Source organism: Sander vitreus, chromosome 8 (genome assembly GCF_031162955.1).
Source record: "Sander vitreus isolate 19-12246 chromosome 8, sanVit1, whole genome shotgun sequence".
In the NCBI taxonomy this organism is placed as follows: Eukaryota; Metazoa; Chordata; class Actinopteri; order Perciformes; family Percidae; genus Sander; species Sander vitreus.
The window spans coordinates 32,057,638-32,084,574 of NC_135862.1; the positions used below are offsets into that span (position 1 = coordinate 32,057,638).

The 26,937-nt window shown below is 39.3% G+C and overlaps 4 protein-coding genes and 1 pseudogene across 4 annotated transcripts in view; 4 read left to right on the plus strand and 1 right to left on the minus strand.

The window, feature by feature from the left end:
• The first annotated feature begins 1,210 nt into the window (after window positions 1-1,210).
• anapc13 (anaphase promoting complex subunit 13) lies at window positions 1,211-4,794 on the plus strand. The gene is made up of 2 exons (XM_078257849.1): window positions 1,211-1,603; window positions 2,515-4,794. The coding sequence occupies exons 1-2, from the start codon at window positions 1,505-1,507 to the stop codon at window positions 2,638-2,640; spliced, it is 225 nt and encodes a 74-aa protein (XP_078113975.1). The 5' UTR covers window positions 1,211-1,504; the 3' UTR covers window positions 2,641-4,794.
• Window positions 3,349-7,162, minus strand: LOC144522620 (lathosterol oxidase-like; annotated as a pseudogene).
• A 7,924-nt stretch (window positions 7,163-15,086) lies between these two features.
• On the plus strand, window positions 15,087-16,091 carry mt2 (metallothionein 2). Its single transcript, XM_078257850.1, has 3 exons — window positions 15,087-15,199; window positions 15,326-15,391; window positions 15,853-16,091. Exons 1-3 carry the CDS (start codon window positions 15,175-15,177, stop codon window positions 15,942-15,944), a joined length of 183 nt encoding a protein of 60 aa, XP_078113976.1. The 5' UTR covers window positions 15,087-15,174; the 3' UTR covers window positions 15,945-16,091.
• Window positions 16,092-17,732: 1,641 nt separating this feature from the next.
• On the plus strand, window positions 17,733-19,238 carry steep1 (STING1 ER exit protein 1). The gene has a single exon (XM_078257851.1). The coding sequence runs from the start codon at window positions 17,899-17,901 to the stop codon at window positions 18,574-18,576; it is 678 nt and encodes a 225-aa protein (XP_078113977.1). The 5' UTR covers window positions 17,733-17,898; the 3' UTR covers window positions 18,577-19,238.
• A 5,290-nt stretch (window positions 19,239-24,528) lies between these two features.
• The window catches only part of nup93 (nucleoporin 93), a 38,038-nt gene continuing 35,629 nt past the window's right edge, over window positions 24,529-26,937 (plus strand). Inside the window, exons 1-2 of the mRNA XM_078257852.1 lie at window positions 24,529-24,669; window positions 26,084-26,263. Of these exons, the coding sequence (XP_078113978.1) occupies window positions 26,085-26,263 (179 nt within the window). The 5' untranslated portion in view covers window positions 24,529-24,669; window position 26,084. The remainder of the gene's footprint in view (window positions 24,670-26,083; window positions 26,264-26,937) is intronic.

Genomic DNA, 26,937 nt, shown 5'->3' on the forward strand with positions numbered 1-26,937 from the left:
ATCAGAATTCACAAACCTCAACTTTAGTAGGCCTTCATTTGGATAGAAAGGTTCTCTATCAGTTTGTGTACCCATTAGCAACATTAAAATCATATAGGCCAAATGTATGAAACACGTGAATACACAAGAATGAAAATATTTAGTTGTAGAATAATTTTATGAGTCTTAACATTCTACAGGTGATTTATAAAGACAACATTTTACAAGCACAGAGATTCTCAGCTATCTTTGATGTTAAAATACACACCATTGGATAAAGTTCTAAATGGAATCGCAATATAAAGCGGATTATTCTTGAGTATCTATTTTAAAAGTATAGCCTATACTCTAAAAGAAAACCTTGTCTAACCTAACGCTACAGGGAGATTTTTCTAGATAACTTGAGTGAAATGATGGCAAGCTTAGATGCTAAAGTAACTAGCTAAGCTAATTGTCGGCTGACCTAACTGACTAAAGTAGCATCAAATATACAGTAAGCACCAAATGTACTCTCCGAATTAATGAATAAATTATTAATTTGGTATACCTGCAGTTTAGTGTCCCAAATTCCCCATACAATGTTCTTAATTAATTATGAACCTGCTAATCCACCTGTGCTACCCTAACCCTAACCCTAACCCTAACCCTAACCTTAATCTTAACCCGTCTCAAATAAGACCCTCATCATTTGGGACACTCAGTTTTTGGAAAATAATTTGGGACACTAAACTGCACGTAAGCCTATCAATTTAATATAGTTACCTTCAATGCAGTACACCAAACACAAATGTGCGATGTATTTAGCTGTGTAACGAGAGCACAGCGCAACGCCTGGTTACCATGGAAACCACAAAACATTAGGTATGTGTTGTAGGCGGGATATCCGGGATGACCGGTTGTATGGTTGTATTTCAGTCATGGAAACTTACTGGTTATTCCCATAGACTGTTAATATTATACAGTCTATGGTTATTCCCTGATCAAGTTACTTTTACATAAAATACAGAATACGTTTAACATGAATTAAGCTTTTGTACACTGGTTTTAGCTGGCATAAAGCTGACAGTTATTATTATTATTATTTTATTATTGTTTATTATTATTATTATTATTATTATTATTATTATTATTATTATTATTATTATTATTAGCCTATTCTTTGTCTGTGACGGAATCCGCTATTTAACACAGTATTTTCTAAAGTACGTGAAGCCATCATTGGTTTACATCATCACCAAGCGCCTGCTGTTTATATACGTCAATGACCGCATCTCCTTTGCTCAGAAAGCTAAAAACTAGAAATAGACCCATGCTGAAGCCTGTTGTCACAGACTTTGTCAAACCGTGTGTTACTTTTTAATTGTCTGGTAGGCTAACTGGTATATTTGTAAGGGTAGCAGTGGACTTTGTCTGGCTATCTCCACCTTCTGCCACAGTGTGTTAGCTAAGTGTTGCATTTAGCTTGAGGCTAACTTGGTCAGAGGAGAAGTTCTTCGCAGCTTGACCCCGGAGCCTTGCTCGGAGAATGGACAGTGAAATTCAACGAGATGGGAGAGTCCTGGACCTCACTGATGACGCCTGGAGGGAAGACAGACTGCCGTATGAAGATGTCACCATCCCTCTGGTAAATGCTGTACAAACAGATTATTGTTAGCATTAGCAACAGGCATTTCATAGAGTTTGTTTACAGTCCGGGGCCGACATTTCTCATCGACATTTTGAACAAAATATTTGGTTTTCATTCAGGAGGATAAGTTTGACAAACCCGATCTGTTATCTGCTTGTCAATAACGCCTTTTGAGTATAGGAATACATATTGTTTTCCAGCGGGTTTGACAGTTGCTGAGGAGTGGAGGTCACTCCCTGAGATTTTGTCTTCAACAGGTCCTAGTACAGTATTTCAGGCAAACGATAATCTGATAAAGCACGCTAGGAAGCAGCCTCAAGTTAATGTATGTTGAAATTGGGTCACCAGGGTTCATAATTGGCACCAGCCAAATGCTGGTAAAATATGCTGGTAGATTTGCTTCACTCACCAGCCAAAAAAAACAAGTGTACTCTATTAAGTGGCTGGTAAAATTGGAACATTCCCTTGCCAGTTAATTTTGAACCCTAGGTGAAATCCATTGCAATTTGATCTGTTGTCAGTTGGTATGCCAGGCTCACAAATCTCCAAAACTGAGAGCATGCAGCTTTGATGATGGTGAGAAAAGGAAACTCTATGTTCTTGTTCAAATCTAGTGACAGACTAACAGTAGTCCTCTTTTAGGCTAACAACATGTTTGACGCTATCGGACACTTACTAATAGATTAGTTTTCTACATGCTTGTTGTTGTTGTTGTTGTTGTTGTTGTTGTGTCAATAATGAGCAGAGCAACCATTAGCTCCTGCCTTAACCTCTGACAGAAAATAGTCCTATTTTATTTTTGATTTGGATCCATCTTTTGTTTCAAAATATTCAGTTTTTGACTTGACACCATCATACTGTTGATAGAAAGTTTTTCATGGCATCTTGTCTCCCCTGTTCTCTGTCAGAGTGAGTTGCCTGAGGCTGAGCAGGACAACGGAGGCTCCACAGAGTCTGTGAAAGAACAAGAGATGAAGTGGACAGACCTCGCCCTGCAGAGCCTGCATGAAAACACGCCGAGCACCGGCAGCTGAAAGACTAATCTGGAATCGGACTGTAAGACAGAAAAACACGTGCACGAGGACACCGGATTCAGACACACGTTATTCACCTTCTCTTTGCATTGTATTGTGTCTTTTGAAGGATTTGCAGGATGTTCCACTTTCAGCTAAGCAGAAATTATGCATACATGTATTTCACATTAGTATTGGGTTTATATTGTGGTCTTTATGAATATAAAATAACTTTGTAATAACATAAATGAAAAGTTCCAATTGTTCTGTGTGTTTTAAAAAAAAAAAAAAACATTATTTTGTGTTGAATCCAGAAAGTGAGGAAGACAGTGGACATTCACACAGATACTGTGTTTGCTCTGTGTAAAAGTATTATTATTTTTTTCTTTGCTTACTAAAAATGTGTACACATTGGCACTTCAGTACACTTTGGTACAGTCTTCTTTCCAGCTTGGTTATCTCTAGGCAGCACATTTAACCATTTCATCCAGAAACCTATGAGAAAAATGTAATTCCCTCCAAACGTGCTTTCATTTTTTTTGTATTTAACGTTTTCACAACTGTGTGGAAAAACATTCCATGTCTCTCTTTTTCTCATTTTTGCTTTTGATGGCTTGATTTTACATCTGATGCGATTGTCTCTTGCTTCGTGACCCAGGCTGAGCACCGCTGTAGGAACCTCCCTGAGAGTTTTAAACCAGAAAAAAAGTCCTGGCTGTAGCTCCATCGTCACTGTGTGTGTGCAGCCTCTGCCACGAGCTTGCGAATGTGGTCATGTGGCCCCCTACCCAGCAGGGCTGAGGGGTGTCGGTAGGATCCCCCTAGACGGTCCCAGAGTGTAAAGTATTGTCCATAGTTGTAGTTGAAGAAGAGATGATGGTCTACGTGGTGAGCAGCACCATTGATCAGACATATCAGGGGGCCGGGATGCGGTAGTCCCCATCATGTATAGAAATGGTCCAGATGTTGACAAAGACAAATAGTGAGAGGTAGACCACCTGAAATGTACATATCCAAAACATGTTACAGTTAAGTAGAGTTTGCATCAAGTTAATAATGTACTTTTTGGAATTCATTGCTGTTTTTTCACTACTTTTTTAAAAGTGCTCATATTATGCTCATTTTTTAGGTACATAATTGTATTTAGAGGTTGTACCAGAATAGGTTTATGTGGTTTAATTTTCAGAAAACACCATATATTTGTTGTACTGCACATTGCTGCAGCTCCTCTTTTCACCCTGTGTGTTGAGCTCTCTGTTTTAGCTACAGAGTGAGACATCTCACTTCTGTTCCATCTTTGTTGGGAGTCGCACATGCTCAGTAAGTACTGCTAGCTAGTCAGTTGGAGAGTATGAGGGAGTGTCACGCTAGCAGCTAGGCGAGCATTATAACGTGTCATGACGCACGGTCGTCATGGAAATAAAGGCTGGACTACAATAGAGCTGTTTGGAGCAGTTTGTGAACAGTGTTTTCTGTTGGAGATGGTAAGTCCCTTTGGGCTTTTTCACTTTGTATACCTATAACATGCACAAAAAGATGTGTGTGTGTGTGTGTGTGTGTATATATATATATATATATATATATATATATATATATATATATATATATATATATATATAAACACAATAAAGGAAAGGGAAAAAGCCAAAAAGCATAATATGATCACTTTAAGCAAACTTCAAAATTTGTCCACATGCAGCTGGACCTGCAATAATTTAACATTGTGAAAAATGCATTGGAGCTTGTGTAGTCCTTTTACAATATCATTTACAAATTTACATTTACAATACGGTTACTCCTCAGACCTAACGTCAAAACGTTTATTAAAGAGTGACAAGTAGACCACTACCTTGTGGAGGGGGAAGATGAATGGGTAGACGTGATAGGGTAAGCTCTGCAGGAAGCCGTCGAGTGGGTGGAAAGCATGGCTGGCAAAAGGCGAAGGGATCTTGAATATATGGTGCTGCTTATGTAAGTGCTGAGGGGGAGAAAGAGAAGTTGTCTATATATTAAGCCTGTCTTCAAATGGAAACCTATTTTTAATTCCAAACAAGTGAGCCATCTAACTAATATGTGTGATAAAAATGTACAGTTACTGTTTTCATATATTGAGTTGTAGATCAGTTGCTTGTGTGTCATCTTTGTGTCCACCTGATAAATGTAATATTCAATCTCCTTTTGGCTATTTTTTTGGTCTTGAACAAAATGTCCTTTTTTTTTTATTAGGACAATGCACATTAATCAGCATTTCTGTAAATGTGCCATTGTTAGCCAATTGTTCAACTCCAGTCCTAGTTACCGAGAATGCATGTCTTTATGGTGGGAGGAAACCCACACAGACACGGGGAGAATGTGCAAACTCCGCACAGAAAGGGATCGAACTCTGCCCAGAACGGAGATCTGCAGTGTCCTACTTTCTGTGAGGCAGCAGTGCTAACCACTGAGCCACCGTGCCCCCACAGCTCTTTAGCAGCTAAATGCTCCACTTGTTTGACCAGCTAGCTGCTTACTTTGCTTCTGAGCAAGTATTGTAAAGTGGGTTTATCAGAGCTTTTCTCCTGGAAACAGCTGCCTGCTGCTGAAATCCAGCTGATGAGAGCGGTGAGACTGAACCACAACAGTAAAGTTGTCGGCTGTAAAACCAACACAAAGAGCTAAAAGATGCTCACATGCTCTGCAGAGTTAGGTGATAACTCTCTGGGTTCATCACTACAAGTGATCCCTTTCACATTACACTGCCATTTGGTTCATTGTTTATGGAAATAATATTGCTTAGAGCAGCTTTAAAGGAACACGCCGACTTATTGGGACTTTAGCTTATTCACCGTATCCCCCAGAGTTAGATAAGTCCATACACACCCTTCTCATATTCGTGTGTGTCGTAACTCTATGTCGCACCGACCGTCAGCCTAGCTTAGCACAGACCCTGGAGGTAACCGGCTCCATCTAGCCTACTGCTCCCAATAAGTAACAAAATAACGGCAACATTTTCCTATTTACATGTTGTGATTTGTATAGTCACAGCGTGAACAAATAACAACGTCACATGAGACACAGCCATCTTCTAACCGTATACATACTGGGAACTATATTCTCAGAAGGCGAAGCACTGCTACTTGGGCGGAGTGATTTGCTCACAGCACCTGAGAAGCCCCGTGGTGAGGAGCAGAGTTCGTCTGGAGTTCGCTCAGAGTTGGAGTAATATCACTCATGTTCCTTTAAACTAGCCATAAACAAGTTCAAGCTCACCTTGTAAATGCTCCTATGGTGCATGGAACGGTGTATCCAGTAGATACACATGTCAGTAAAGAACAAGAAACCAGTAATGCTCAGGTACACCCCAGGCCAGCCTGAAAGAGAAACAACCAAGTAGGTTAATGGATCTCATTAGGACTTAATGTTTAATAACCTGTTTTAAAATGAGAAATATTTGATTCGTGGCTAATCAAATAACTTTCATTTCAATCTTGAGTGGAACTATGGCCTGGGTTTGAATGTTTCAGGTAACCGTTGTCTCACCCAGAGAAGATTCGCTGATGTTGTCATAAAGTTGGCTGTGTCCCTTGATCTCCCAGAAGAAAAGGGCGACAGTGGGGAAGCTCATCCAGAAGATGGAGGCTATTCCTAGTTGAATCTCTTTTCTTACCTGGTTCTGTCGTTGGGACAAAGACACAAAGTTAGGATTCGGGAGAAGTTTGCATTGGTATTGTTATTTATGTCTTTTGTTATCTTAAAGCTACATTGTGTAAGAATTTCTCCCATCTAGCGGTGAAATTGTATATGACAACCAACTGAATATGACTTTCTAGCCCTTCCTCCTACGGTGGCCGAACCCTACATTAGCTCTCTCCATCGTTTACTCGCAGCTGTTCTAGCCACTCCAATATTAACTTTGGTCTTGTTGCTTTGCCTGTCGCGATGTCGTTTTAATTCTCTTTCTCGCTTCTCCCTGGCGAGTAATCTCCCCGTGGCATTCGTCACGGTACCAATAGGTGTAAGAGGGCGAAATGCGGAGGTTTGTCCCTCTTTGGCTAATGTATTTTAAAGATGGCGGCGCTACATGGCTGCCGTCATTCGAGCGACTCGCTCGTATGTATTCTGAATGATTCTGAACGTCAGATTCTACGCTTACAAGAATACTTTGATTAGTTGGTGGAAGCAATTACACATGAATGAGTACATATTTGTGAAAGAACGAAGGTTTTTTTGCTAAGAATCAACTCAAAAAATTACACAATGTAGGTTTAAATAAAAAAAATAAAAAACAGTCTCAGTCACTAATAGTTAAAACCGCCAATTCATTTCTTTAACCTTTTAAAATGGTCTACCCAACCTTGATAAACTGTGGATGGTTCATGAGCTTGTGGTCAAACACGTAGTAGAAGCTAAGAGCGCCGAAGCCCAGGTAAATCAGCAATGCTCCCAGGTTGGTCAGCACCCACAGGCTGATTATCTGACGCGGAGCCCAGTCCTCGGGCCATGAGGCCGGGTAAACATAAGGAGTGCAGATGTAATTGTCAGCAATGTTCAGCACATGATCCATGGCACAGTCTGTGAAGAGAGTGAAATGTACTGTGTGATCAATCTTGCGCTTAATAGAGGGGTTAAAGAAGGGGACATTGGAGCGTTTTGACCTATATGGCAAAGATATAGTGGCTTGCATTAAATAGCCATTTGTACAGGTATGATGCTTTAATTTAATTGTCTTGTAACTATAGATTTTTATAGATTTTTCTTTTTTTCCTTATATGTTGCCGTTTCATGTTGCAATATCAAATGTGTATTGTGTATGTAAGCTGTCTGTCTTGGCCATGTTAGTGCCAATGGTAAACATCTAGAACAGAATAACCTAAAAAAAAAAAAAGAGGGATGACTTGGAAGATGTTTTTTGTGTGTAAATGTAAGTGTGTAAATATGTTAACATTCAATTCTGGCATGTAAAGCGTGGACACAGTATACACAATGTGTTTAAATTGCAAAGCCATTCAGTTGTGATTGGAATTTAAAGGAGTATTAACAAAGAAACAGATTGTTAATATCTAACACACAATACTAACTACCTTTGCACACATAGGTTTTGGAAGTTTTTAACAGAATTCTATCCAGTTATTTTCCCTCACAACACGATTTGGCTTGTTCTCTTTCATCTTTGATAGGTGTAAGAGTGTGATAGTGGTTAATATAACTGTACTTGTTAGAGTGAATGCTTGTGGACTGGACTCTACTGCAAATGAAAGCAGCACCCCTTCACTCTGGTTGCTGATGATGATGATTAGACCAAATTCCTGAGCTTGTTTCTGTGGTTATCAAAAGCTGCGTCTGATGTGCTCTGTTTAACATGATTAATAAACTACTCTCTGACCCAATCAGTCTATTCAACAAAGATACCCCCCACACCTCTATTAGGGAATAACCATGCGATGCTAATCACTGTGAAAACAGGGACACTGTCGATAATAGTTAGTAGTTAAGCAGCCACATATATGGGGAGTTCATGCAATGAGTAGAACTGCAGGAATGTGCTTGCAGAAAACGTCTCTGTCCCGCTAAGGAATTCCATGCAGGATATAGCTTTTCTCTCAGCAAAGTAGTCGCCCGGGTGATGTTCTCAGCTTGACCATTTTTTTTTTTTTTAAAGATAATTTTTTGGGCTTTTCTGCCTTTAATTTGACAGGACAGCTAGGTGAGAAAGGGTTAGGTCAAGGCATAAGCCTCTCAGTATACGTGCGCCTGCTCTACCCACTGAGCCAACCCGGCCACAGCTTGACCTTTTTTTATTATCTTTATAATGGTCAGTGGTGGAATGTAACTAACATTTACTCAAGCACTGTACTTAAGTATAATTTTGAGGTACTTTACTTGAGTATTTACATTTATTACTTTATACTTCTACTCCACTACATTTTGGAGGCAAATACTGTACTGTTTACTTCACTACATTTATTTAAAAGCATTAGTTACTTTGCATCTGCAAACTATTACTAGAATATATAAATCCACTAATAATTTATGATGTATTATTATAGTATATACAATATTTTAAATGTGCTCCACATTTAACTGCTGCAATATTAGAGTGATGAATACATGAATGCATCAATAATTATAATCCAATAATATATGTAGGATTCTGAAACAGACCATTCTGCATAATGAGTACCTTTGAGTAAATAATGAATACTTATGTACTTTGATTTTGAATGCAGGACTTTTACGTGTAACGGAGTATTTTTACAATGTAGGTATTGCTACTTTTACTTTAGTCAAATATCTGAATACTTCTTCCACCACAAATGGCTTATTTCAAATTTTATTGCAACCTGTTTATGCTGGACTCTTCACCTCATATGTTGGCCTATGCTTAAAATACAGGATGACGTAATTTTGCTAAACCCAAATGTTTGACTCCAGAATCACCAGCCATGCACTGTGATACATAGCAGCCAAATGTTACTGGTATAAATTGGACAAATATAGCAGCGGAACAATGATTATGTAGGACAGTTGCCTTTAATATGCAGTTGGGAGAACAAGTATTTGATACACTGCCGATTTTGCAAGTTTTTCTACTTACAAAGACACACGGAATCTAAAACAAAAATCCAGAAAATCACATTGTTTGATTTTTAAATAATTAATTTGCATTTTATTGCATGATATAAGTATTTGATCACCTACCAACCAGTAAGAATACCAGCTCTCACAGACCTGTTAGTTTTTCTTTAAGAAGCTCTCCTGTTCTCCACTCATTACCTGTATTAACTGCACCTGTTTGAACTCATTACCTGTATAAAAGACACCTGTCCACACACTCAATCAAACAGACTCCAACCTCTCCACAATGGCCAAGACCAGAGAGCTGTGTAAGGACATCAGGGATAAAATTGTAGACCTGCACAAGGCTGGGATGGGCTACAGGACAATAGGCAAGCAGCTTGGTGAGAAGGCAACAACTGGCGCAATTATTAGAAAATGGAAGAAGTTCAAGATGACGGTCAATCTCCCTCGGTCTGGGGCTCCATGCAAGATCTCACCTTGTGGGGCATCAATGATCATGAGGAAGGTGAGGGATCAGCCCAGAGCTACACGGCAGGACCTGGTCAATGACCTGAAGAGAGCTGGGACAACAGTCTCAAAGAAAACCATTAGTAACACACTACGCTGTCATGGATTAAAATCCTGCAGCGCACGCAAGGTCCCCCTGCTCAAGCCAGTGCATGTCCAGGCCCGTCTGAAGTTTGCCAATGACCATCTGGATGATCCAGAGGAGGAATGGGAGAAGGTCATGTGGTCTGATGAGACAGAAATAGAGCTTTTTGGTCTAAACTCCACTCGCTGTGTTTGGAGGAAGAAGAAGGATGAGTATAACCCCAAAAGCACCATCCCAACCGTGAAGCATGGAGGTGGAAACATCATTTTTTGGGGATGCTTTTCTGCAAAGGGGACTGGACGACTGCACTGTATTGAGGGGAGAATGGATGGGGCCATGTATCGCGAGATCTTGGCCAACAACCTCCTTCCCTCAGTAAGAGCATTGAAGATGGGTCGTGGCTGGGTCTTCCAGCATGACAACGACCTGAAACACACAGCCAGGGCAACTGAGGAGTGGCTCCGTAAGAAGCATCTCAAGGTCCTGGAGTGGCCCAGCCAGTCTCCAGACCTGAACCCAATAGAAAATCTTTGGAGGGAGCTGAAAGTCCGTATTGCCCAGCGACAGCCCCGAAACCTGAAGGATCTGGAGAAGGTCTGTATGGATGAGTGGGCCAAAATCCCTACTGCAGTGTGTGCAAACCTGGTCAAGAACTACAGGAAATGTATGATCTCTGTAATTGCAAACAAAGGTTTCTGTACCAAATATTAAGTTCTGCTTTTCTGATCAAATACTTATGTCAAGCAATAAAATGCAAATTAATTACTTAAAAATCATACAATGTGATTTTCCGGATTTTTGTTTTAGATTCCGTCACTCACAGTTGAAGAGTACCTATGATAAAAATTACAGACTTCTACATGCTTTTTACGTGGGAAAACCTGCAAAATCGGCAGTGTATCAAGTACTTGTTCTCCCCACTGTATATATAAATATCACACACTCTTAAAAACATTTTCACCTTGTTGACAGATTTATTAAACTAAAATGATTTCAGTGTAAATCTCTGCAGTCACTCTCAGAAATTCCAAAAAGCTGTCAGGATTTTGAAAAGCGCTCATGGCTGAATGTCTGCTGAACTGACCTGCTTTAGGACCTCAAAAGTGTGTGAACCTTCTGATAAAGTGGACAAGTCCTCCTTCCTCCAGACGGCAGGTCCACCAGCATATGATTTACACAGAAAGCACGTGGCTTAATGTAGCAAATTGTTTAGTGGAGAAAGAACCACACCTCCTGCTCATATGTATGAGCTTTCCCAGAATAACTATTTTTTCTGGAAGCTGGCAAGTAGGCTATGGAGGAATCCAAAGAGACAGGTGGAACAAGATCCCAGCATGCTCTGCAAATTTCAAGGAGCTCAGTGACAGCACACACACACACACACACACACACACACACACACACACACACACACACACCAGTGGTGGAGTAAGTATTTACATCCTTTACTTAAAGTACTGACACCACACTGTAAAGCTACTCTGTGACAAGTCAAAGTCCTGCATTAAAGACCTAAAGTATTTGAAGTGTCAAAAAATAGAAGTCAATTAATTTCTGTCAATTGACTAATTATTCAATCAGAAAATCTGAACAAGATGGTGAATGTTCTCATGCAAAAGATTCTTGTTCCACTCTATTTTCTATTAGTTTTAATCCATTATCACTTATATTACTTGTATACCAACACATGTATCTCTAATGTACTGTATACTTTTCTAAATTGTTAACAGATGTATATTGTGCTCATGTTTTGGTTACGTGCTCCTTCAAAGTACATTATGTATAAATATTACAACAAAGATTGTATTTTATGCATCCACAGACAGATTTCTTCCATTCATACCGGTACTTTGCTGATTAAATGGTTTTCTGCAGACAAGACAAGTTAAAAATGTAGATTGCCTTTTTAAAATGTGCACCTGAAATACCTGATGAGTAATTCAAGAACTAAACAGTTCAAAACTGTCCCACAAGGACGGCTCTCGCAATATAAAGCCTTTAAATGTGCAGATGTCTCCCTCTAGAGCTCGCTGACACAATCAGCACCTCTCTGTGCAGTTTGCAGTGCCCTCATGTCTTACCAACCAGTGACTTGGGATTCATAAACAAAGGATGAATGACATATTAATACCTTCACGTTTAACTAAGTGAGAATCCAAACAGACAAAGTTAGGAATCCGGGCTTATTGAGTTTGAAGGAGTTTTGCATTTATTATAGGCCTACTTACAATACAACACTTATCACGTACTCTCCAACATCCTGTTTAAATAATAAATCATAATTACAACTGATGTGTCTCTGATAACAATCACATCATCTGTAATTATGTCGGTTCACACAATCAAATAGCTGATTGTGCAATCAGAAATGACAGAAACTGAGTTTAGGCTACATACAGGAAATTGAAAACAACAGTAACTGTCACATCCATTCGTACTTATTGGTCCTTTACACTTTATGGGTGCTATATGTTTCAATATTTGTTGTTTTTCCCCATAATCATCCTGAAAGTTAGATACGATTTTTCATGACAGCATCACATATTCTTTTATTTCCATTTAAGGAATTGCACTTACACTAATTGAGTGAAATACTAAAACCCAAGGGTACATTTGTTACATTTTTATGCGTATCATTTATACACTTTCCTGTGTAATTTTGTATTTTTTGGGACTGTGGGATCCTTTTTTAAATTTAGAATAAAGTTAGGTTACTACACACAACAAAACATATATGGGCCTGCTCAGTGCTCAGTGTATAAGGTAGATATGGCCTTCTCAACCGTAACATTAACAATGTGCAATATATAAATAACTTTACACTATATACCACATTTATTCTCATGCCATGTGTACTGTGATTTATGTGGTGTGATTATTATACATTCATTGATATTGTAGTTGTTTTTTAAATATATAAATAAAATTCAAAGCTGTAAATCTTTTATTTCGTTATCCACAGTTATTCACATCGGTCACATCACATAACGTCTCATTATTATGTGGAAATAACGGACAACACCCGGACAGTGGCGAGCGCAAAAAAAGGGGCAATGCTGCATTCAGGCTCCCATCACAAGCTCCTACATCCGAGAGTTGTGAAAGTAAAAAGTCACCCACCTGTGAAAATGTGTGCTAGATAAACGTAACAAGCGGACATAACGCGACATGAAGACATACCATTCGCATATAAGTAACGTTAGCCTGTTTTTTTATTGAAGTGAAAAACAACAGCCTAACGTTGCCCAGTCTAGATTGACTTCTGTTCAGCCTGTTCAATTTCAGCGTAAAACTGTAAAAATGCTTATTTACTTGCTTACTATGCTTAAACGTCGTTGACCATTTTGTAGGCTACGATGGCCTCTAGAGCGTCAAGAAAAAAATAAGTTTTGTGCACTCGATTTGTGAATCAGATATTTCCTACAGCACACCGTACGTAAAGGCAGCGTGTTACAATAGTCTATTTACTCTGGTTTGCTCACGAGCGTTGGGTGAAGCGGCCGGGTGCAGAGCAGCGGGAGGGAGGGAGCAGAGGGAGCAACGCAAAAGATTTGGCAAACTGCTCCCTCTCTTTGTTTGTTTGTACCGTGTGCACACTGCACAGGACCGAAAACACCAAACAATACAGAAAATGTGATGGGACGTCCGCAAATAATTATGCTAAAATGTTGAACGTCACCATGACATGACATTTTCATTATCGAGAACAGACCAAATAACCTAACATTAAGACTTAGGTCTGTATAACCTAGCTAGGCTACCTATAACATTACAGAGACCCTACGGATCCCACGGTCGATTAAAACCGATTAAATAGTAAGGGATGTCATATCAAAGTGTAAAATAAGTGCAGGCCTTAGCCTTAGTAAATTAGCCTTCTTATCGTGTAGGACAAACAATGAAGCAGATCATTATTTCCCCCTTTGAATATTTAAGCATAATGTTAGGCTATATGTGAAAATATAGCCTAATCAAAAAAAAATAACAATACAAGGACTATAGTCTCTAATTTAGACACAGCTTTTACTGTCTGGTCCATTATGTGTAGCATACTTACTAGATTGCATTTAGCCGATCCTTAACTCTTTATTTTAAACTTTATTATTAGCTTTCATGTTGTGAGTAAATAGGCTACCTGTAGATAGATAGATAGATAGATAGATAGATAGATAGATAGATAGATAGATAGACAGACAGACAGACAGACAGATAGATAGATAGATAGATAGATAGATAGATAGATAGATAGACAGATAGACAGACAGGCAGACAGACAGACAGCTAGATAGATAGATAGATAGATAGATAGATAGATAGACAGACAGCTATATAGATAGACAGATAGATAGATAGATAGATAGATAGATAGATAGATAGACAGACAGACAGATAGACAGACAGATAGATAGATAGATAGATAGATAGATAGATAGACAGACAGACAGATAGACAGACAGACAGATAGATAGATAGATAGATAGATAGATAGATAGATAGACAGATAGACAGACAGACAGACAGATAGATAGATAGATAGACAGACAGACAGACAGACAGACAGACAGATAGATAGATAGATAGACAGACAGACAGACAGACAGACAGATAGATAGATAGATAGACAGACAGACAGACAGATATATAGATAGATAGATAGATAGATAGATAGACAGATAGACAGACAGACAGACAGACAGACAGCTATATAGATAGATAGATAGATAGATAGATAGATAGATAGATAGATAGATAGATAGATAGACAGACAGATAGACAGACAGATATATAGATAGATAGATAGATAGATAGATAGATAGATAGATAGATAGATAGATAGATAGATAGATAGATAGATAGATATATAGATAGATAGATAGATAGATAGATTACTACTTAATGTAAGCTACGTCTTTATAGGAACGAAAAACACTGGACAAAGAGTAGTGCAGGGAATCAATCAAATAATATCAAAATCAAAAACACAATCATATGTCAAATCACACAGATAAACAAATAAAACTGAAATAAAATAAATAAATAAACTTTCGTACCATGTGTTCTACTGCTATAATGATGTTTTTCTCGTTAATTATTCGTGTCGCCAGGGATGGGGGAGGGGGTCTCGGGGTCTTATGTATTCCTATTAATGTTCAGACAACTCGCCAACTCGTCCTCGCCTGGGAATCTCTGCTCTCGTCTCGCTGGTTAACCAACAAGTCGTGTGCACAAACCTCTTCCTCCTACATGCGTGCGTGCAGCGTGACAGGCGCAGTTTGCACGCGGTCCTGTTGTCCCCAGGACGCCATAAAAGCGCCGCCCATTCTCTGGCAGCCACAACACTCGACTCAACTAAGACCCGAGACACAGCACCTTCACACGAAGACCAGCGAAATCAACTGAAAAAAATGGATCCTTGCGACTGCTCCAAGAGTAAGTTTATTTATTTTTATTTTTTTTGCTGAACAGTTACGTTTATCCTGTGGTGTAGTGTTTTGTCGGAGTATTTTGCCATTAGCGGACAATGTGACGCTAATCTGGCTTGGTTTTGTTTTCCAGGTGGAACCTGCAACTGTGGAGGATCCTGTACTTGCACAAACTGCTCCTGCACCAGCTGCAAGAAGAGTAAGTCAAATGGCATCCTTACTTCGACTACACGGCGAGAGTAGCCTGTATGGTATTTTTTTATTTCACCCTTTTCAGGGTGACTATTGGATGCAATGTCCCCGAATCGATACGTTTTTTTTAATATTTCCTCAGTACTCTGCAAAGAGCCTAGTGATGTAGGCTGGAATTTAAAATGTTTCACTTTTATTAATGTGGGAAGTTTTGTATTATCTGAAATCACATTTTTAAATAAAATGAAGGCTGCCCAGGTGCCTCTAATTTGCTTAATGAGCTGCAACATCAAAATTTAACTCCCAACGGACCACATTTGACCAACACCTGCTGCGTTTTCGGAAATATGCTCCGACTTGCGTTCATGTCCTTAAATTTTAGGGTGGCAGCTGTCTGGTCCATCCCTACAATAGACTCCATATTACTTGACCACTGAATTGTCACTAATTCCTTTGCTGTTATTGCAGGCTGCTGCCCATGCTGCCCATCCGGCTGCACCAAATGCGCCTCTGGATGTGTTTGCAAAGGGAAAACTTGTGACACCGCCTGCTGCCAGTGAAGATCCTCCTGTAACGTCAGCCCTGTTTTGCCCTTGCGGTTGAGCCGGTGTGCACTACTTTCAATTAATTGCAGTTGCAAGTGTCTACAGAGAATAATGCATTTTGTACGGTGTTCAGTGTTGAAATAAATGTGATCCCTAATGTGATGTTGCTGTCGTGGTTTAGCTTAAAGCGCGTGTGTTCTGACCAAGGTCACCCCTCAGAAGGTGGTTATACAAGGCTGAAGTTCTGTCATTTGAATTTTGGTGTCCAATCATAAGTTATATCAGGGTACTTTACAGATGGGTCTATACAGCTACCCAACAATTCCCAAGGGCATGCATTGAGGTGACAGCAGTGAGGAAGGACATCCTGCTCTGGGTGGGTGGCCATCTGCCTTTTTTTTGGGGGGGGGGGGAAGAGATGCACAACCACTCCAAAAATGAACCTATAAATGACAATTATAGCAGAGGTTATGACATGACCAGTAGCTGTTCTGGGAACTGTAAGGATAATGGAACTATGACTAGTAGCAGTGGGCTGGTTACCACAAGTAACTGCATTCTGGGAGGGCTAGTGTTCCAGTGGGTTTATAGGGGATTACAAGCTCCTTGTGTGGTGTTGAGAAAGGGAGTGCTGCTCTTCAATATACCAACCCACATTTCATAAGGTGTAATTTGTTCATTTTAACAGCCAACAGTTTTAGTTGGGCTTCCAGTTCAATCCAAAGGCTTGTCCAGAAAAGGCATCAGTAGCCTATGTCACCCAAAAGCAGAGTCTCTTGGCGTTTTCCTTTTGTCAAGCATTTGAGATGTAGCAAAAAGCTAAAGCTCATTTTTCCAACCGCTGATGTGGGGTTTGACCTTTAAATACTTACACCTATGAATAAAACTTTTACAATGTTCAATCAAGTTATTTATCAAGAACTCTAAATTCTTATCCTTTAAACAATATTCCAGCTTTAATTGACATTTCATTTAATGGGGGCAGCAGTATACCTTTAGATTGAAGCCAGCATTGAAAAGACAAAAGTCATTCATCAGTTCACACTGAAAGAAAATATGTTCAACCGTCTCTAATATCGCTCTCACAGAAAACAAGAGTTACTTTCCCAGTTACATTTTACATGTAGGAAGTGATTCGATATAAATATTTCATATTTTAAATGTCACTTCTTTGGCTTTTGGTGGGAGAGGATAGGATAAGGATAATTTCCTAATCTTCCGTGCCTCTTCATCGTTATAGTCTCGGAGAACATATTTTCTTTTCAGTTGAAAGGGATAATATTTTGTACATAATACATTTCTAACAAACCTGTTCAGTGAACCGTGTTGCTGTTTAAACTGACACCTTCAACACAAAGAGGCCTCATCTCGAACATAACATTGGAATGAACCAAAAGTTGTTGGGTCATTGCTTTCTAGGGAATCAGAATGGCTTTTAACACTTTAGTGTATTCTCTGAATGAGCAATGAAGACTACATTTGTCACAGAATTCTGTACAGTTTAAGTACAGTCATCCATCCATTAATTGAGACACAGTCCAAATTCCTTTTTTCCATCCAAGTGCCTAAAACAATGACTTCCTATTGGATAAGATGTACCTGTTGTTCCATATGGGGTGTATTCTGAGGAGTAAAATTGTGTTTATAACTCAAATTCCAATAGAGGAGAACTTTCTGGTGAAAATCTGATAACTTCGTTGGCAGTAGATGGGTTTTATTTTGACCTGGGCCTGCGCGTAACGCTGTAATGGTTGTAATCACGCGGAACAAAAGGAAGACACTTTGGTTTCGGGTAGGAAGCGTAAAAGTGACGGACACAGGAAGCGTTTCGTCGTCTTTCTGTTGGTTCCGGACGATAACATTTTAACCAGGAGTTTCGTCGTTATGGCGTTTGAAGCTTAAACAATAGCATTTAAACAGACGCCAACGTTACTAGTATTAGAATACGTTGAAGTGGCTAACGTTAAACATGCCGAAGGTCGTGTCTAGAAGTGTTGTGTGCTCGGACACCAGAGACAGAGAGGAGTACGACGACGGAGAAAAGCCTCTCCATGTCTACTACTGCCTGTGCGGTCAGATGGTTTTGGTGTTGGACTGCCAGCTGGAGAAGCTGCCCATGAGGCCCCGGGACCGAGCCAGGGTCATTGATGCGGCCAAACATGCCCACAAGTTCTGCAACGTGGAGCAGGACGAAAACGCGTACCTCAAGAGGGCCGAGGGCATCGAGAGGCAGTACCGCAAAAAATGCGGCAAGTGCGGCCTCCTGCTCTTCTACCAGCACCAGTCGAAGAACAGCCCGGCCACCTTTATCGTGGACGGAGCCGTGGTCAAGTTCGGCCAGGGCTTCGGCAACACCAGCGTCTACAGTCAGAAGCAGCCAGAGGCTCCAAAGAAAGTCCGCGTGATGATGACCAAGCGGACCAAAGACATGGGCAAGTTCAGCTCGGTCACAGTTTCCACCATCGACGAGGAGGAGGAGGAGATCGAGGCCAGGGAGGTGGCGGACTCGTACGCCCAGAACGCCAAAGTTATTGAGAAGCAGCTGGAGAGGAAGGGCATGAGCAAGAGGAGGCTGCAGGAGCTGGCTGAGCTGGAGGCCAAGAAGGCGAAGATGAAGGGCACACTTATTGATAATCAGTTCAAGTAGAGGAGACTCAATGAGGGACACACTGTGAGCAGTGGGATAGTCTAATGTATTGTAGTGTGTGTGTGTGTGTGTGTGTATATGTATGTGTGTATATGTGTGTGTGTGTGTGTGTGTGTGTGTGTGTATATATATATATATGCGCCAGAATCTGCCTTTGGGAGGGGGTCTGGGTGTCCTCCCCCAGGGAAGTTTTGAGCATCAACGACTTCATTTCCTGTATTCGGATACACTTTAATGCGCCATTTTACCCTTTATTTAGCCTATGTGAAGAAGAAAAACACAGATGACAATTCAAAATATATCAAATATAATGGAAAGTATTTTGTTGCGTGTCACTGGGAATTTTTAAGTGGGTATATGGACATCCTGGAGCTTTATGCGTATACCTGCGGATCACATAGACTACACCACTGCTCTGGAGATCCTCTTCCACAGCAGACCCAATTACTATCTTTCAAGTACTGGCCAGTAGTTTGTCAGCCAGTACTAGGGGACAGTATTTGGACATATCAGTAATACAGGACTGATGATTTGTCTAGATGTTGCATATTAAGATGTTGATGTAGTGGTGAGTTTGTATACCTTTTTTTTTACGTCTGTTTCAAATTTTATTTTGTACAAAACAATTAAAAGACCAAATGAACATGTTTGGTATTTTTTAAGCATTTGTTCTGCGTGTAATATTCCCCGTGGTGTCTGTAAATCCTGCCAGAGTTCTTCAGTTATTGGAAATCGTGAGTTCAGTCGCTGATCTTAAATATGGTTGAATAGTGTGTAGAGGTTTAAGACTTCTTAAAATGTCTTAAATATGACTCTCTGAATGATAGAATAATCAATATGACACTACGCTAAAGGGAATTTGTAAACGTAATAGAATGAAATGATCAATCGATTATTAGAAGAAAAATCGCCAACAGTAATGGAGAAAAACAATCGATAAATCATTTAAATAATCTAATGTCTTCAGGTTTTGGATCATTGGTAGGACAAACCAAGTTACTGCAAGACATCAGCTCAGGCTCTTGTGATGAACATGTTTCATTGTTTATGACATGTAACGTTATAGACTAAATGATCAATTCATCGAAATAGTAATCGCTAGATCAATAAATGTTAAATCTTTAATCACCACCGTAGAAACTGAGTAGAAACTGACGTGTAGGACTTTATTCACAGAATACATTTTGACATGCCACAGTAGGCAAAGCACAAGTGTAAATAATAGAATTATTGATGGCTGAATTCCATTTAGCTGCTTCAGTTTCAGAGTCCTGGTATTGTGCATGCTAGCTCACTGTCACACTGTCAAGGGGCACTGCTGAATAGCATTCAATCAGGAGAGACTTTGTGGCAGATATGCAAAGGTTTATTATACAGTATGCATAATGGATGTATAGAGTCTTTGGAGATTAGACTCCATCATTAAAATAATTTTTTTAAAAGGGTAGAGAAACAGGACATGTCCCCCTGATGGAGTCTAGACACTGGTGGTGGCGGTGGAGGAGCCGTAGACCGGACCCGTCTGCCGGAGGAAGACCCAGGGTGCCGCGAGAAACGATGACTGGAGGAGGAAGGGGAGGAGGAGGGTTGCACGCTTTGCCTGAAAAGACAGCTGACAGCAGGGAGAGAACCAGATTCAAAGCAGGGATATAATGCAGTGATTGGCTCGTGAATTTCATGGCCGATCCTGATTGGTTTAACTGAAAAGTGAACGCCTCTAAACAGCTGATTTGATTTAGGGAAAGAGAGCGGTGATCGAAGTTATGAAGTCTTCCTGAAAGTATTTACGCTGAGCTCCATTAGAGCCTTGATTTTCAGAAGTTTGAGTTTAGTTTATTTATGAAAGGGGACAGCGCCAATGAATAAAACACATGATTTCCCATGGGTTAAAAAAGCCAGAATTAGCCAAAAGGCTATGTTAAAAAAGTGAGACCAAACTATACAATTTTATGGGAATATAATACCTCAAACAATTCACAATACTAAGGAAAAACATATTTTATATTTATCAGCTATATAAGAGACAGACTATTGGTGTTTTCTGTGTCAGACAGTGATTCATGATCCGGTGAGTGTAGGCCAGAGCCTTGATGTTGGTCAAAACAATACAGGACAAATAGGAAGAACAATGTGATATAACAGCAGATATAAAAGTAGGGCTGCAGATGTAGGCTTTTCTTTCTCTTGGCAAAAAAACTGAATTTAAAAAAAAAATGTTTAATGGTTATTCATACTACAAAATGTAATATTTACAGTCATTTCACTGTACGTTGCAGAGAAACATGAGTAGGTGATGGCCCAAAAATGTCTACAATATTGAAATTAATTTAGCAAAGATATACAGTATATATTAAAGGTCCAGTGTGTAGGAATTTCTCCCATCTAGCATTAAGATCATATATCGCAATAAACTCTCTCGCGCCACGCAGTTCAATGTACGTATTACAGCTACGGTAGCCGCTCTCTTTTCTCTTTTCTTTTTTTCGGGAAGCTACGATACCCATTAGCAGCATTAGCAGCGCCTGTGAGTTTATCATGTGACAGCGAAAATGCGAAAGGCAGAGCAGTATGTCCTGTATGTCCCTTACCGGCTAACGTATTTCAAGATGGAGCATGAATATGGAGCGTCTACCCCAGTTCATGCAAATGCAAATGTAACATTTCAAGCCAATAGTAATAGTTGGAATTGATGGTGGAGGTAAATATTCATGAAAAAGGACAAGTTTGTGAACGGGCAACACAGATTTTGATAATGAACAACTAAACACGTTACACACTGGACCTTTAAAGGTTTCTTTTTACGTTCAAACCTATAAATATGCGCTGTTTTAAAGGCCAAACGGCCCTGAGAGCAAAACCTCCCCCCCCTCCCCGTCTTGAGATTTTAAATTGTCCAGACAGGAAACGTCCAGTTGGAACTAATAATATTAATATAACGATTGCTTAGTTTCATTTAAATGTCCCATGACCAGTGAGTCATCATGTATAATACCAATTTTATATGATTTTCCTTCTATGACTTGTTCAAATGTCTGCTGTGAAAAAAATAAGAGAAAATTATTGTTTATTTTTATTTTATTGTGATGTGTTTTTATTAACCTGTAAAGTGTGAAATTTTATTTTTAAGTGGGCAGGCATGTGGATCGTCATATTTTGTCCCTTTTGAGCAAATACTTTCTTGCATGTGCTGCTTCTATTTTATTGCTTTCTGTGTCGTATAACAGAGAAAACAGTTGTACATTCTGTATTATATAATGAAGTAGCTCTGGGGGTTTGTCCCCGCATGACTAGAGCTGCTCTAACTAAACAACAGACTGTAGCCTAGAAGCAGCCATTCATCAACCAGCTTGGCTTTGTGATTCAAGCCACAGTCAGGGGTTTCCTGTCATGAGGCAACAGGAAGGGCTTAAGTATGACAAGCCCTTTCTCCATGCTGGAACCCACCAGACAGTTGCTCACCTAGCCTAATCTAGAGACTTTTGTTTTCAAGAGCGATGTAATGGCTGAAAATCCAATTAACTTTAGAGTGGAAAGCAGTGTTAAAGTGCTCATATTATGCTTTTGGGCTTTTCCTTTTCCTTTATTGTGTTATATATCTTTTTTTTGTGCATGTAATAGGCTCCCAAAGTGAAAAAGCCCAAAGTCCACCCCAAAGGGACTTACCATCTCCAACAGAGAACACTGTTCACAAACTGCTCCAAACAGCTCTATTGTAGTCCAGCCTTTACTTCCCTACGTTTGTTTAACTTATTTTAGAGAATGTGTGACATCTACAACACCAAAACAAATTCCTTGTATGTGTAAAAAACGTACTTGGCAATAAAGCTTTTCTGATTCTGATTCTGATTCTGACAAACGTGCGTCACTTTGTAACACGTTATAATGCTCGCCTAGCTGCTAGCGTGGCACGCCCTCATACTCTGCTTCTGACTGGCTAGTAGTCCTTACCTAGCTACTGAGCATGTGCGACTCCCAACAAAGATGGAACAGAAGTGAGATGTCTCACTCTGTAGCTAAAACAGAGAGCTCAACACACAGGGTGAAAAGAGGAGCTGCAGCAATGTGCAGTACAACAAAAATATGGTGTTTTTTGAAAATTAAACCACGTAAACCTATTCTGATATAACCTCTAAATACAATTATGAACCTGAAAATGAGCATAATATGAGCACTTTAATGAAGAGCAAAAACTCAACAAGTTATTGTGAAATGCTACTACATCGAATTAAAGTAAACATGTACAGAGGTAATTAGTTCAGTGACATCCAAACATGACAGCTTTCAAATGAGATACTCATAAATATGAGAAACATGTCCAGAATCAACATGCACAATATTATATCTATTTTCAAAAGCAAATGTTTTAGATGGCTAGACTTAGACCTTTTTAAGTAAAAATCTTATTATTTTTTTTAGAAATGGCCCCTTCCTTACTTCCTACCTCCCCTACTACGCCCTTACTTGGACCACACACACACACACACACACACACACACACACACACACACACACACACACACACACACACACACACAATACCGGCATCTCTGTCACTGCTGGTAAAAGATGTGAGCACTGAGTATAATAAATGAGTCATGTGCTTAGTCAAGCTGTAATCATTTAAGTTGCAATCTATTTATTTTTTTACTAGAAAAAGAAGTACTGTAATCATCCTAACAAAAGAAATATCACATTCGGCTTTATAGTACAAGTGACAGGTCAAAGACCTGAAAACCTGTCACCTCTTTTTGCCCATTTATAAGTAACCTATACTCTCATATATGTTGTACTAACAGGCTGGGCAATATATCAATAATATATTGATATCGTGATATGATATATTTGATTATTTATCTAAAATCAAAAGCGTGAAGATATTCTCTTAAAGCACCAATTGTCAACTCTAGAATATCTACGCGATATTGATATCGATGCATTTGGTCAAGAATATCGTGATATCTGATTTTCTCCATATCACTAAAAGAGTCAAGAATATTGAAATAAAGCAAAAGAGAATTGAGAAATACTTGCACTGGTGTCTAAGTAACCTTATACTGTGTGCTGAGTTGTCACTGGGCCTGTTTACGTTGACTGACATGATTTGTAGGTTTGACATTTTTTACTGAACACACATCAAAGAACATACAAGCATCCTAGAGAATAGGTTGACTACATATAGTACATCACAAACATTATCAAAAAAGAACGAAAAAGAAGGTGATTTGCATACATAGACATATAAATACTGTCATTTCTTGATCACTTGGCACAGATTGAAAAAAACACAAAGAGGAGCAGAGACTTCAACAATAAGGGGCATAAATCAAAACAACAAGAAACGAGATATATCTCTTCAAATATGTGATTCTGATTCTGATTCATATATGTCTTGCAATTTTACTGAAGTACATTTTAAGTGCTGGGGGAAATAATTTGAAATCATTTATAAAACAAACAAAGAAGGGCTTACTGGTTCTCCATTTTGCTACAATGAATATAATTACCCAAAAAGAATGACCGTATTAATCATGTCAGAAAAAGATGAGGCCATTTATTACAGTTAGAATGTGCTTTTTCATAATTTTATTTTTAAAACGTTTACATATGAAGCACTGCACTTGTACATAAAGTCCTCTATTATAACCGTGAAACACTTTGGATTTCAGAGCAGCACTTGTTATTACATGGGTTATCAATTTAATTACAGTCAATAATTATTGAATTTAGCAATAGCCCTACTGATTTAACATTTGAAGACATTAAAATGGTTTGGATAAACTAAATGAGCGATACTGGAATAACTTTACAAATGTTGATATACTCTCTATTTGTGCAATTGAAATAATAATTTCCTAAAAAGGCCATATAATCCAGAGTCCACCCGTCCAACTGGCAGAGCAGCGCGGTGTGTCACATTTTAAAGAAGACGACGAAGAAGAAGACCGGGTATCGTCCAATCAGCATCGACCCCAGAAGTGCCGGGGCAAATAATCAAATAATATACTTTCACGCATGTTGAACTACTGCTGAGCCGAGTTTATAACTGTAAACACATTCACCCGAGGAATACAGACAGGACCATACGTACAACAGGTATTACGTTTGTTTGCCTGCAACCAAAAAAAATAAGATTTTTTAAATGAACGCAACTGCGAGCATGCTGAATAATGTTAGCCGTTAGCCATTTAGCCTGCTAGCTAACTGTGGTGCGCCATTCATTTGAACATAAAGCTAACTAGTGGTGCATACTAACAAAGCTAGGCCGGAAAAGAAAAGTGGTTGTTGTCATACTTTGGTACAGTTAAAATTACCTCTCAGACTGTTTCTTGAAGTAGCTAGCTAACGTAAGGCGAGTTTCTAAACTTGCTAGCTGAGGCATTGTGCTAACGCTAAACCAATCTGACAACCACGGCACTCCATGCGCGCGTTGCAATGTCATTCTGTTTATGTCAGCTGTCAAGACATGTTCTGGTACCTGTAGCCTATGTCCTTTAAGCCCACGGCTACACATAGTTTCTTCACAGTTTGTACGGCATGTGCTTTAAACTTGATGCTTTTAATGTGAATGTTTGTGGCAGTGGTCAAATCCTAGACTGCATACTGAATACATATGTTAAATATGACTTGACCACCGCTTGAAACCTTTACATTATAAACACCAAGGATAGAACACATTCCATACAAGCTGTGAGTTATATGTATCTATATACAGTATGTGTGGTGAAATGAAACACAGAGAGAGACCCTTTGAGGGATGGTGGTCAGATATATAGAGCAGCAAGAATATCTAACAAGGGTTAATGAATGTTCCATAAAGAAATCCTAGGTTAGTCAGCTTTTCCACACTTCTGTAGTCTCAATTTAAACACGGTGTTTTGTGTTTGCTCTGTACTCAAGTGTGTTGGATTTGAAATGCAGCTATGACCATGGTCAAGGTGCCACCTTTTAGTTTATAAATATATTATATTTTATATATATTAATACTATTAATAAATCCTTGGTGCTGAATTCTTCAGTCATTGAATCCTTGATGATGCTCTGCCAGGCCTATGCAGCAGCCATCTTTACTTATGCCTTGTTTTGGGTCGGGTTTTTTGTCTGTGAAATACACCAACTGTTGAATTGAGGGCAGGAACATTGCACTTATCGCTTTTCTGAATGATAGTGGTCCTTGTGCTGTTGTATCTTTCTAAGACAAAATATGTCTGTATAATTCTGTATTCATCCAAGTCATTCAAGTTTGTTGTATCCATAAAACACTGTTCACCCAGTAGTGTGGATTTCAATGCTCAACTTGAAGCTGAAAGTTGTCATTTTCAACTCATAGTCATTGTTTCATGTAAAAAAACAAATGCTGGAGTACATGATTTAAGCAATAAAGAAAAGCTGCATCAGTGTCCCAACTAGTTACAGTCCTCACTTAGCACTGTATACTGTATCTCCCAGATATTTGTAATCTAAATATATTATCTTTGTATTTACTCATACACTCTTTCTCTCTTTCTAGTATGGATGCGGAGGGTTTTGGGGAGCTGCTGCAGCAGGCAGAGCAGCTAGCTGCCGAGACAGAAGCAGTGTCAGAGCTGCCACACGTTGAGAGGAACCTTCAGGAGATCCAGCAGGCGGGGGAGAGACTTCGATCCCGCACCCTGACTCGCACTTCGCAAGATGCTGCTGACGTAAAAGCGTAAGGAATACGTCCCATGCACAAAAGGGGTTCATGACCCACAGTCAGAAAATCTCCGTTGTTCTAGTATGTTCCTGTATAGTGTTTACATAACCTACGCAGATCCTAATACAAATCCATCTGCTTCTGTAAGATTAACAGTTGTCTGTCATTTTACATTACTACTCACCTGCTGCTTTGATGTGCCCTTTTTATTTTGGTAATAATAGATAGTTATGTGTTTGAATTATTTCTTTTTTTAAATCAGGGGTTGACATTCAAAGCCATTTAATATGATGCTTTCCTGATTTAATAACCTAACCCTGGAAATATTTATGACACCTCCCATAGTTGTCCTGGCTTCCGTACTGCACGTCTGAAGAGCACACATTTTGATTTTGACATTTAACATATAATATTTAGAATCTTCGAGTGGCCATTGATAGGGATGCACCGATCCGACTTTTTCAGTCCCAATACCGATGCCGATGCCTGGGCTTTGGTATCTGTCGATACTAGAGGTGTGAATCTTCACTGATCTCCCGATTCGATTACGATTATCATGTCTTCGATTTGATATCTCGATGCATCACTATTGAAGCCATTTAGGATATTTAATTCATAGCTTTTCAAGCTTCAAAAACAAAACATTCTGCAGTGCTCTAGTACTAAATAAATTGGATACATAAAACTAT

Bases quoted from the DNA above. Each gene is read 5' to 3' on its own strand.
- anapc13 (XM_078257849.1), top strand. From the start codon at position 1,505: ATGGACAGTGAAATTCAACGAGATGGGAGAGTCCTGGACCTCACTGAT. The intron at 1,604-2,514 runs GTAAATGCTGTA...GTTCTCTGTCAG, and splicing joins AAGATGTCACCATCCCTCTG to AGTGAGTTGCCTGAGGCTGA.
- steep1 (XM_078257851.1), top strand. From the start codon at position 17,899: ATGCCGAAGGTCGTGTCTAGAAGTGTTGTGTGCTCGGACACCAGAGAC.
- mt2 (XM_078257850.1), top strand. From the start codon at position 15,175: ATGGATCCTTGCGACTGCTCCAAGA. The intron at 15,200-15,325 runs GTAAGTTTATTT...TTTGTTTTCCAG, and splicing joins TCCTTGCGACTGCTCCAAGA to GTGGAACCTGCAACTGTGGA. The intron at 15,392-15,852 runs GTAAGTCAAATG...CTGTTATTGCAG, and splicing joins CTGCACCAGCTGCAAGAAGA to GCTGCTGCCCATGCTGCCCA.